The 11,548-nt window shown below is 53.7% G+C and overlaps 1 protein-coding gene and 1 non-coding gene across 3 annotated transcripts; both read left to right on the top strand.

Moving 5' to 3' along the window:
- Positions 1-126: 126 nt before the first annotated feature.
- On the top strand, positions 127-7,995 carry RANBP1 (RAN binding protein 1). 2 transcript variants are annotated; one of them, XM_003801713.3, is made up of 6 exons: positions 127-389; positions 1,643-1,779; positions 3,844-4,001; positions 6,108-6,236; positions 7,048-7,113; positions 7,609-7,995. In XM_003801713.3, exons 1-6 carry the CDS (start codon positions 375-377, stop codon positions 7,707-7,709), a joined length of 606 nt encoding a protein of 201 aa, XP_003801761.1. In that variant the 5' UTR covers positions 127-374; the 3' UTR covers positions 7,710-7,995. The 2 variants fall into 2 exon arrangements, with proteins under 2 accessions (XP_003801761.1, XP_012668140.1); XM_012812686.1 differs by having other exon boundaries at positions 149-389; positions 7,612-7,995.
- On the top strand, positions 7,146-7,273 carry LOC111722148. Its single transcript, XR_002771072.1, has one exon. It is a non-coding gene; the product is annotated as a small nucleolar RNA SNORA77 (small nucleolar RNA).
- Positions 7,996-11,548: the final 3,553 nt, after the last annotated feature.

The raw sequence follows: 11,548 nt of genomic DNA on the forward strand, positions 1-11,548 counted from the left end.
CCACTTTATCCGGCACTGGGTGAGCGTGCAGCTGGGGACGGAAGTGGGCGCGGGGGCCTCTGGGAGTGCGCGCTTCCCTGACTGACTGGCGGGCCGGGCATGCGCTGCGGGCGTTCTGGCGGGAAACGCGAGGCGGGCCGGACAATGAGAGTGTCCGCTTCATGAGCCAATAAAGCTGCATTGGTTTTGAATCGCGGCGCGTTTCCCGCCGCTGGGGTCAGGGGTCGGGGTTCGGGTCGCGGGGCGGAGGGAAGAGCGAGCGGGCAGGAGGCGCCGGCGCCAGACGCGGAGGGAAATAGCTACGAGTAGCCGCCGAGAGGCCGCGGAGCCTGCGACGACCGAGCCAGCCCAGCCGCCGCCGCCACCGCGCCCCCATGGCGGCCACCAAGGTGAGGCCAGGCCCAGGCGAGGACTAGGTGGGCGGACGGGGCCTAGGAGTGGAGTCGAGGCCGCTATCGGCGGCCACGTGGGCGGCCCGCGCCGACTTGGCCAACTCCCGTCGGTCTGCGGGTCAAGCGCCTGCGGGGCCTTCCTCGTGCAGGGCCTGGGGGCTCAAGGCCTGTGAGTCCAGCGCCTAGTGTCCGGAACGCCTGCGGGACGCCTGCGTGACCTTGGGGGTGGGCTGGGAAACGGCCGGGGCCGCGCGGGACCGCCCACGGACCGGAGACCCAGGCAGGCGGCCTGTTTCTTCTGACTCGGCCCCCTCGGGGCTTCCCAGTAGTGCGATGCAGCGGTCCCTTCTGTCGCCCACGCAGCACTTCATTCAGTCTTGACGTCTGGGACCGCCACAATTCTTTATGGCACAAATCGTGTTCCAGCCGGAGTCGGGGGGGGACGGGTCCTGGAGCGCTGGTCCAGGGCGGGGGAGCCTTTATTGGTTGCTGGTGCCTGGTTGGGTGCGTGCCGTGGCGGAGCCGCAGTGCTGTTGAACCCGGGAAGAGCAGCCAAAGGCTGTATTTTTCTTTACGATTGCATCTGGTCTCTTAAGGACTTCTGGGTCACCAAGGCACATGTTTTGCAAGACTTACACCCAAAATACGGTTATTTGTGGTCTGTAATTCTCTAAATGGGTGAGGATTTTATGACGTTGGCTTGTATGGTTTATTTACTTAACCAACTTAATTTTGCAAACTATGAGAAAATTGCTAACAGAATTGTGAGTTCTGTGTAAATACTCTTAGTCCCATAGCAATTTTTTTTTATTTTTAGTAAGGAAGAGTTCTGGCATTTCTAATTAGTAAAAACTGAGAATTGCTTTTTGTTTTAAAGGTAAAGCTCTTGAGATTTATCATCTGCATCCTTTGATCTTCCCATAGCAGATGTCACCTGCATTTTATAGATGAGGAAACAGGTAGTTTCTCCCAGACCACTCTACATGTGCACCGGAGTTTCAGGAGCCCCTGCCAGTCTCTGCACAGCTTTGATTGATGTTTGTGAATGTGAGGGAGCAGTGCTGAAATCTAGTGTCTTAACATTGCTCTTGCCTGGTGATTCTGACAAACCATTCCTGGTGTTGAAAAGGCTGTGGGTTGAGTTTCTTACTTTGGGGTGAGGCCTATCCTTGCATTCAAAGGCCATTCACTCTCTGAGTCAGGTCTGAAGGCCAGCAGTGTCATTCACCTCTGTGTACTTCTCTCCACAGGACACTCATGAGGACCACGATACCTCCACTGAGAACGCAGATGAGTCCAACCATGACCCGCAGTTTGAGCCAATAGTTTCTCTTCCTGAGCAAGAAATTAAAACGCTGGAGGAAGATGAAGAGGAGCTTTTTAAAATGTAAGTAGGCTGATGTCCCGGAAGAGGTATCTTTAGAAGTTATAATGTTTAGAAGTGTCAAGATCTTATTCTGAGTTTTTATCAGACTGAGGCTCTTTGAAGAAAGAGCCTAAAACTGTGTGGTGACTAATACCACTTAGAAAGTCAGCCCATTCCTTCAACAATTCTTCACCAGGTAGACCTGCTGCCCCCTAGCCTGTCACTGCTGCTCTGTCCACTGGTGGGTCTGTTGAGCTGGTTGTCTTTGCCATCCGTCTCCGAGGATCCACGAGCCCCTTCCTTTGGTTGAGCAGGGAGTCTTTTAACTGTTTTTGCAGCACAGACCTCTTTGGCAACTTGAAGCTTCTGAGTCCCCAACTTAGTGTTTTCGTGCACAAAATAATGGCCAGAATTACCAGTGAAAGCTAGTACTGGTTTAGTTATCAAGATTACTTTTTTTATTTTTTTGAGACAGAGTCTTACTCTGTTGGCCTGGGTTGAGTTCTGTGGCTTCAGCCTCACAGCAACCTCAAATTCTGAGGCTTAAGAAATCCTCTTGAGGCCAGGCATGGGAGGGCTCACGCCTGTAATCTTAGCACTCTGGGAGGCCAAGGCAGGTGGATTGCTTGAGTTCAGGAGTTGGAGACTATCCTGAGTAAGAGTGAGACCTAAAAATAGGCTAAATAGCTGGTGTTATGGCGGATACCTGTAGTCCCAGCTTTTCAGGAGACTGAGGTAAGAGGCTTGATTGAACTCGAGAGTTTGAGATTTCTGTGAGCTGTGATGCCATGGTACTCTACCGAGGGTGACCAAGTGAGACTTTGTCTCAAAAAAAAAAAAAAAAGGAAAGAAAAAAGGAGAGATCCTCTTGCTTCAGCCTCCCGAGTAGCTGAGATTATGTGCACTCACCACTACACCTGGCTAGTTTTTCTATTTTTAGTAGAGATAGGGTCTCACTCTTGCTCAGGCTGGTCTCAAACTCCTGAGTTCAAGCATCCACCCTCCTTAGCCTCCCAATACTTTTTAGGAATTTCTGTATATGTGTTTTTTTGGTGAGGAACTATAGTGTTGGGTATAAGAGTTGGTCTTGTGACTGTCACAGCACTGTGACCTGTTGCCTATACTCGTAATCACAGAACACATTAGGTTCAGTTATACCTTTAAATATAGTATGATAGCAGGTTTGATTGCTCCAGGGTTGGGTAGAGACACAGGCCATACCTACCCTTTTACCTCTTGCTCTTGGGATGGGGCAGGGTGGGAGCCTGGGAAAGGACTGCTATATGTGCCCCTTGTCATAGAGGGTGGTGAGGGTCGCTTCCTAGGGTGAAGTGGGACTTGCTGCTGTTACCTACCTGCTGGCATGAGTGAGAGGTGCTCTGGTGCTTTGGGCATGGGCCCCTGAAGGAAGTGAGGCTGTAGTTTGGCTTTTGCATCTGAGCCCTTAGGCTCTATGGTAGAACTTAGGGTTTCTCTTGATAGGGACCCTAGTGAGGGTACAGTTTCCCTCGACAGAACTGCTTGGGGTGGAGGGAGCGGAGTCTTGCATGGGACAGGGACAGGCATGAGTCCTGAAAGCACACTGCTTGGGTCAGGTGCCCAGGTCCCGAGCATGCGGTGCTGCTTTTGGGCAGGAAGGCTGGTTGCTGGCCTGTAGCCTATTTGTCTGAGCAGAGGCCTAGGTTGGAGCATCTCACAGTTAAGGCCTGGGCCTGTGTAGGGTGGGGGCCTTAGCCTCTCCCTGCTTTGAGTTGTTTCTGTGGGTCCACAGGCCTGAGGAGTACACCTACACTGTGACCCTGGGATGCCCAGCCTCTCTTGGGGAAAATGTTGCCACCATAGACATGTTTTTTTTTTTTTTTTTGATTGTGCAATAAAGATGACCTAAAACTTGGGCTGTTGTGCTCTTTGAGGGTGGTGTTCTTGGAGCCTGAAGAAGGGACGGTGCTTGCAGTGATGTCAGGTGCAGTAGTGCAGAGTGTGCTGTGTTTAGTGCAGTGAGTTTAAGGGTTCTTTCTGGGCAAAGTGTGGCACCAATGTCCCTTTCTCTCTGTGTTTTAAGCTTTTTGGTGGCTTTTCTTACAGGCGTGCAAAGCTATTTCGATTTGCTTCTGAGAACGATCTTCCAGAATGGAAGGAACGAGGCACTGGTGACGTCAAGCTCCTTAAGCACAAGGAGAAAGGGACCATCCGCCTCCTCATGAGGAGGGACAAGACCCTGAAGATCTGCGCCAACCACTACAGTAGGTGCCTTTGGGCGTGTATGTTCTCCCTGAGCCCACGATGCTCTCAGGGCTGACTGGGAGCCAGGGGGCATGTTCTTATATGAAGTGCACGTGATTTCCAAATGTGCCTCTGGACTAAGAACAGGCCTGCATGAAACTTAACAACATGGAGGTGCGCAGTCTAGCTAGACAGGCCCTGCTGGGATGCTGAAGCCCAGGGAGGGCTTAGGGCACAGTGAGTACTACAGGACAGGGTGAGGGCCAGTGGTGTATGTGTATGTGGGCACACAGTCCCTAGGCTCTGTGTGACTGCATTGAGGGGGTATGTGAACGTTTTGGGTGTGGCATCTAGGCATGTATGTAGTAACTGAGTGTGTGTAGTGTGTGTATGGTATTTGAGTGTGTGAAGATGTGCCAGGGTACCTGGGCAGCAGCCTCCCCAGCCTTTGGTGTGTTCTACCCCCACCAGGATGTCCCCCAGGGAAGATATGGGAGGGGGACAGCTCTGGGGAGAAGATGGCCACCAAGTCCTAGGCGCCTGAGAAGCTGCACAAGGAGTGAGTGGAGGCCCATGGGCAGGTGCAGCCATGAGCCCTCATCACTGTGTGAGGACTCAGGGAAGGGCCACAGGAGGTTTGGCCTAGAAGGAAGTGGCAGTAGGTTGTGCCAACTTGTATGGCTGCCAACTGTGTGCAGGCCAAGTTTGTGCTGCCCCTGCCTAGTGGCATGTTCAGAAGCCCATATCCTGGGGAGTCCCTTGGTGAAGCTCTTGATGTCATCGTCTGTTTGCTGAGTGTAATGTGTGTTAGTGGGGACAGGGCCCCTTGAGCTGGGCATGCGGGGTCATGCAGAAGAATGAGCAGTTCTGCAGAGGTGCTGGGAAGGGAGCAGGGGCCCTCTCTGTCCCACAGCTGCTTCCATGCCCAAGCCTGTCAGGCCTCCATCCTTGCCCTCAAGCCCAGTTTCCACCATTTCCCTGGGGTCTTCCTTGATAGCCATGCTTCTCCCAAAGCCTCATTGATTGCTGGGTTCTGTGAGAGTCACAAATCACTCCTGCACATCTGGGCAGAGCTGTCTGTGCAGTCCACTGTGCCTGGTGTATGTCTTGGGCTCTTGCTAGACCGGGATGGTGGTAGTAGGTGGGAGCCAGGTGATTGGCGAGATGTGGGGGAGGCTGGTGGGTGGGCAGGCAAGTAGGCCTAGGGTATGGTGTATGGATGGAGGGATATGTGCAGGAAGCCTGGTAACTGCCCCAGGAGATTCCCTGAGATAGTGACATGTGGATGTGCCTGAGAGCATGTGGCCAGGTCTGGACATGGGCTCACCCCGTGTTCTCAAAGACCTGCCCTGGCATGGGCCCCCCCCATGTTTTCATACACCTGCAAGAGCCAGACACCCCATTGTTGGCATGTTGTCACCTGCCTGACCATCTTTGGCTATGCAAGTGTTCCTCCGGGTAGTCCCCTGGTTGGCTCAGGGACCCAATTCCCCTTCCCCTCCCTCAGGTCTGAGGAGTGGGGGATGGTGTGTTCATTCCAGGATATTGCTTGTTCTTTTGTGACACTGACACATCTGTCTCAGGATTCTGGTGGTGCTGTCCCCAGTGGTCCCTCTGGGAAGTACATGCTCTTCTAGGTGACTGCTCCACTTTCTGGCAGCTTTCCCTCTTCTGTCCTACACCTTCAGATTGGTTGGGTTCATGTGTTGGGGCCCTTAGGAAGGGCTGGGGTCACCTGGCCTTGTGCCCTGACATCTGACCCAGGGCCTTGGGACTGCATGTGAGCAGCTATACTGGGACTAGAGCTAGCTCCTTTTGTTCCTCCATCTCCTTTTCTGGATGTGGAGGGCAGGGTCTGTGTGCTGAGTAGTCTTCAAAAGATGGCTTAGAAACCTTTTGTTGAAATGTCCCCCTGATTAGGGAGCAGCCTGCTGTGTTCCCAATTTGCAGGTCCAGTGGGACTTTGTCTTGGCCTGGTTCTTAGGCCCCACACCATCCCTGTGTTGTCTGAAGTGGGTCCCTTGGCTCGGCAATTGGGGACTCTGGGGTGAGGGGTGGGTGGGCTGGCCTTGGCAGTTGTCCCCACTGTCATTCCCCACCATCCTCATGGGTCTCTCTCTCTGCAGTCACACCGATGATGGAGCTGAAGCCTAATGCGGGCAGTGACCGTGCCTGGGTCTGGAACACCCACGCCGACTTCGCTGATGAGTGTCCCAAGCCAGAGCTGTTGGCTATCCGCTTCCTAAATGCTGAAAGTGAGCAGGAGGGTGGGGCTCATCTGTCACACAGTATCGTGGTTTAAGTGCAACAAATGCTATTGCTTTTAGGAAGAAGGGATGGTAGCTAGGGACTGTGTTAGAGCTGTGTCTACCCTGTTGTCTTATGCCTGGCACTTCAGTTTCGTGTTAATGTCCTGTTCCTTTCAGACATTTTGGAGCCTCAGATTAACCTCAGGGCCTCTGCCAGGTTTCTGCCTCACTGAGACTGTCTCACTGTCACTGAGACTGTGATAGCTCCTTACAGTTGCAGTGGATATCCAGACCCACTTCTCTGCTTTACTTGGGAGGGGGCGTCTTTGCAGTCTGGATGGTTAAAGTTTCACCTAGTGGTTCCTGGATGAGTTGGTGGGTGTCTAGATGTCCAGTAGCTGACCATCTGGGGCTGAGTGAACCTTGCCCTTGTCCTAGGAGTAGGGCTGTCCCTGCAGCCCTTCCAACACAAGTCAGGGCTAGAGCTTTGGTTGCTGAAACTCCCACACGGTCTGCTCCTGTGCTTAAGTTGTATGTAGTCAGATGAAGGGAGACATAAGACTCCAGCCTTGGGAGGAACTCAGAGGTCAATTTTGCGTGCAAGTTCAAGACCCTCTGTGAAGCTCATCTCTTTTTTCTTTCCCAGTTTTGGCTGGGGCTGGGCTTGGGCTTGAACACGCCACCCCTGATAAATGGGGCCGGCACCCTACTCCTTGAGCCACAGGTGCTGCCCTGTGAAGCCCAGCTCTTTAGGTCCATAGGGTATAGCCACTCCACTGCTCCTGGCTCTTAGGAAGTCATTTTCTTTTTTCCTCAGATGCACAGAAATTCAAAACAAAGTTTGAAGAATGCAGGAAAGAGATTGAAGAGAGAGAAAAAAAAGGTGATGTGGTGCCCTAGGGTGGGGGCTTCCTCGCAGACTCACTCTGCATCCGCCTGCAGCCCCAAGGCGGGTGCTTTTTCAGTCTGCCAGAGAAATAGTCCAGGTGCTGCAGCTGTCTGACCCACTGTCAAGGGCAGTGCAGCTGCCTGGGGACACGGGTGTCCAGTGTTGCTGGCCAGGTGGTTGCCTCACAACGCTCTTGACTAAACTCTCCAGAGTGTAAAGGTGCTTTGAGATGGTCCTTGTTTTTCTGTCTCTCAGAGGACATAGTCACCTGCTCTGGGGCCAGATGATGGCTGGGACCAGATTCCCCTGAGTAGCCTGCCCAAGGTTTAGGCAGCTTGTGAACATGTGTTTGCGTGGCCTTTTTCAGTGCTGGTCCTGGCAGGAGTCAGTCCCAAGGGTGGGCAGCACTCGGGGGTCTGGGTGGCGGGCAGCATGGTCTGATGTTTCCTTTCTTTTCAGTTCTTTTATTGTGCTTGCTTGTGTTTTTAGCAGGATCAGGCAAAAACGATAATGCCGAAAAAGTAGCTGAAAAGCTAGAAGCTCTTTCAGTGACAGAGGAGACCAAGGAGGAAGCTGAGGAGAAGCAATAAACCGTCTTATTTCCATTTCCTTTCTTTTTTCTTTTTAAAATTTTGCTCTGCCCCTCCTTTTCGGTATTTTTATTCTGTTTTGTTTTTACAAGGGACTTTATATAAAGAACTGAATTCCAACATTAAGGTTGGAGTTTTTTTCTAAGTTTTTGCCCTATTGAAGACAACTTCAGAAAAACCATTCCCCAGTCATGAAAATGTACTGTGCTAACTTTCTTTTCCATAGTGGAAACACTTATTTATAGTCATTAAAAATAGCAAAATAAAAAACCCATTTGGAACCTGGGCCCGATAACAGGACTGTGTGCACTGCCCCCTCTTCTGCAACTATTGTGGGTTCCCACTGGCCCCTGGGTGTGCACGTCCAGGTCTGTGTGGCCACAAGGCACCATGCCTTACCATGCCAGGTGCTCTGGAGACTCCTCTGGCATTATGTGTTTGTGTGTTGGTGTGGGTCTTACAGTGGTGGTGTGTCTGAGCTGTTGTTAATGAGGCAGCCTGGCCAGGGGTGCTTGGTGTGGGGCTGGTGCTGGGCCAGGTGTGCTCTGCCTCCCTCCAAGGTCTAGACAGCCATTGCCCTCCCTGTGGTGATTAGGTAGGCTGCAGGTATGTGTGTTTGGGAGACAGAATGGATGGCCTCTAGAACCTTGCTTCGGCACAGGGAAGTAGTAGCCAGCTGAATGGGTCTCCACACTTTGGTAAGACCAGGTCTGGTGGGAGAAAAGGCTTGGTTAAGCCCCCCAACTCTTTTTTTTTTTTTTTTTTTTGAGACGGAGCCTCAAGCTGTCCCCCTAGGTAGAGTGCCATGGCATCATGCTCACAGCAACCTCCAACTCCTGGGCCCAAGCGAGTCTCCTGCCTCAGCCTCCCAAGTAGCTGGGACTACAGGCGCCCGCCACAACACCTGGCCATTTTTTGGTTGCAGCCATCGTTGTTTGGCGGGCCCGGGCTGGGGATTCGAACCTGCCACCTTAGGTGTATGTGGCTGGCGCCTTAGCCGCTTGAGCCACAGGCGCCGAGCCAAGCCCCCCAACTCTTAATGTCAGGAACCCTGTCAGATACCCCACTGCAATCCTTAGAGAAAACTGAGGTTTTGGCCTCCTTGGACTTGGAAGTCCAAACTCTGGAGTGTTGGAATTTGAGGCATCTGCAGTAGCTTTAAATAGACATTTTTAAGGATGCTGTTGGGGTTTTTTTTGTATAACAGGTAGTCTCTGCAGGCATCTTAGGTTGGAGGGGAGAGGATTTCTAGTGCCCAGGAGAGGTTTTGAAGCACATGGTCCTAATCACTGAATCCTGTTGGTCCTGGGGAGACCGCGAGAAATCTCCAGGGCTCTAAGGGGCTGTGCCAGCCCTATGCTTTTTAGTGGAAGAGGAGCAAGCTAGGACCTGACCCTGGAGTGGCAGTAAGAGGAACTCAAATCACATCCCCTGTGGTTGCTTGTCACTAGTGCCTCCCAGGGGAGCTTCACAGTGTGGTGGTGCATCCTTTGTGCCCACCAGCTGGGCCTGGGGCCTGTTCTCTGTGACATCCTGTATGGTGATCATATCTGATTTAAACATTGGTACTTGGTCCCTCTGGGGGATGTGCTTCCAAAGGCAGCTGCTCTTGTTTTTTGTTTTGTTTTCAATTTTGGTCAGGGCTGGGTTTAAATGTGCTACCTCCGGCATATGGGGCCAGTGCCCTACTCCTTTGAGGCACAGGTGCCGCCCAGCTGCTCTTGTTTTTTAAAAGCCTGACTGAAGAGGCCAGTTCTGTGGGCCTCTGCCCGGTGCAGTGTAAGCCTGCACCAAGTCCATGCAGGGTAGAGGTGCTGCTCCACCTTGTGTGTGCTGGGGCCCTGAGGCCTTGGGATTGTGATGCTGTGAGCACAGGGTGCTCCCTGTGCCTCCAATCATGCCCCACAGCAGTGGGATATGATAAGGGTATCCTTATCATACCCTGCTGGATAAGGGTATATGTGGTGCATGTGAAAAGTAGGCTCCCGCAGGCATGATCTCCCTAAACCCTTCACTAGGACAGTAGACAACCCTTTGTCAGCATAGAGAGGATGTTTAACTTTCAGTCTTTGGCTTTGAGTTCCAATAAAATTCCAAGCTGACTTCATCCGCAGATGGGAGAAATAACTCCAAGGGGAACTCACTGAGCAGGAAGGCACCCCAGGGTGGCTGGGGGACAATCCTGTCCTGTGGTCAGGGTGTATTGCAAGTGTTCAAGGGTGTGGCTTGTTAACACTAGAATGTGCAAGGGAATGGAATATAGGCCACACCAGGATGCCAGTGTCGTGAGGGTGGGGGGGCTCTGCAAGCTGCCAAGCCCAGAGGGTTTCTGGTGCACCCCTTTGGCAGAGGGGCAACAGGAAGCTGGACTAGGGGGTCCTGCAGGTGTCGGGATCCTGTGAGACATGCAGTGATGTTCAATCTTCCATGCCAGGCCTGTGCTGGGCCATGGGGTGGGGGTGAGGGAGCTCCTGCTTTGTGCTTTATTTCCCAGAGAACTGGGTGGTGGACTTAGCAACATGACTGAGGCCTGCCTCGGACCTGACTGCTGGGTCAACCTGTCCCTGTTGAGCTCCATGCTGGGCCCTCACTAGTTCTGTCTTCTGCAGCTGGGTTTGCGCCTCCTTGGCTCTCTCTCCAGCGTCCTCTGCAGTAAGGAAAAGGGTCTGGTCCAGCTGGAGTAAGCCTGTTTCCAACTTCCCAGGGCTCTGATTCCTGTGGAGGAAGGTGACTGTCCCCACACCATACACAGGTCAAACCTGGGCCTGGCAGGCCACATACAGTTGAGGTGGGGAGGTGTCTGTCCTAGCAGCATCTGCTTTTAGTTCACCACAGTATCCTGAGACCCCTCTGTGGCCTCAGAGCTTCCATCAGTGCTGGGGAGTCCCTGTGCGGGCCCTGGTGGGGGCTGCAAAGCAAAGGTTACAATGGGGTATTTGGTAGAAAGCCCATCACCATTTCTGTTGCCAGGTAGCCAGCTGCTTAAAAGGCGTTCCCGGGCTCATTTCTCTAACACCCCCCAGCCCTGGCCCAATCACTCTGAGGGGCTGGGCCCAACGTTCCATGCAGCTCCCTAGGCAAGGGGAGCCTTACGACCCCGCATCGATCCCCACCTGGGGGGAGTGTATAGTGGGTCTGGGTTTCATCACGGGTCGCCAGGGGCATATTGGAGTGACCGAGAACAATGACCCTCCCTGGGGAGGCTCCTCCACCAGGGGTGCCAGCAGAAGCGCGCCCCCCCCACCCCGACTGCCCCGTGAGCACTGCGTCGGCTGGTCCACCTTAAGCGACAGCAGCGCGGCGCTGGTGGGTGGGATTTCCTGCGCGGGGTGGGCCTGTGGCAGGCCTATTGGGCCGACCGGGCGCTGGCGCTTCCTTGGGGGCTCCCACTCGGGGAAGACGCGGCGCTGGTTGGGCACCCTGGGCCTCCCCTGGCACCGCAGTTTGGGCCAGGACCCAGAGGGACGCGCCGCCTGCCTTCCTTTCCCTGGCTGGACTCGGTCAGCTAAGGGATCAACCACCACCATAGCTCTGTAGTGTCCTCCCCTCCGCTGTGAATGCCAAGGGCTTGGCATGAGAGTGGTGGGCCCAGCGTGGAGCAGGGACCAGCAGCTTCCCCCCGGGGACATGCCCAATGCTGTTTAGGGAAAGGGCCGAAAACAGGCCTAAGAGGGGACCCGCGTACGCCATAGCGCCGGGACCTACGGGCCTGGGCCGGGAGCCTAGTTTTCACTGTGGCACCTACCCGGCTGGCAAAGCCGCAGGGGTGTGGACGCCTGGCCCGTTTGCCCATTGGGAGGGCTCAGGTTCTGCGTGTGGAAACGTGAATTAGGGGTTCG

This window comes from Otolemur garnettii, unplaced genomic scaffold, assembly GCF_000181295.1.
Source record: "Otolemur garnettii isolate 467f Iridium unplaced genomic scaffold, OtoGar3 scaffold00218, whole genome shotgun sequence".
NCBI lineage: Eukaryota > Metazoa > Chordata > Mammalia > Primates > Galagidae > Otolemur > Otolemur garnettii.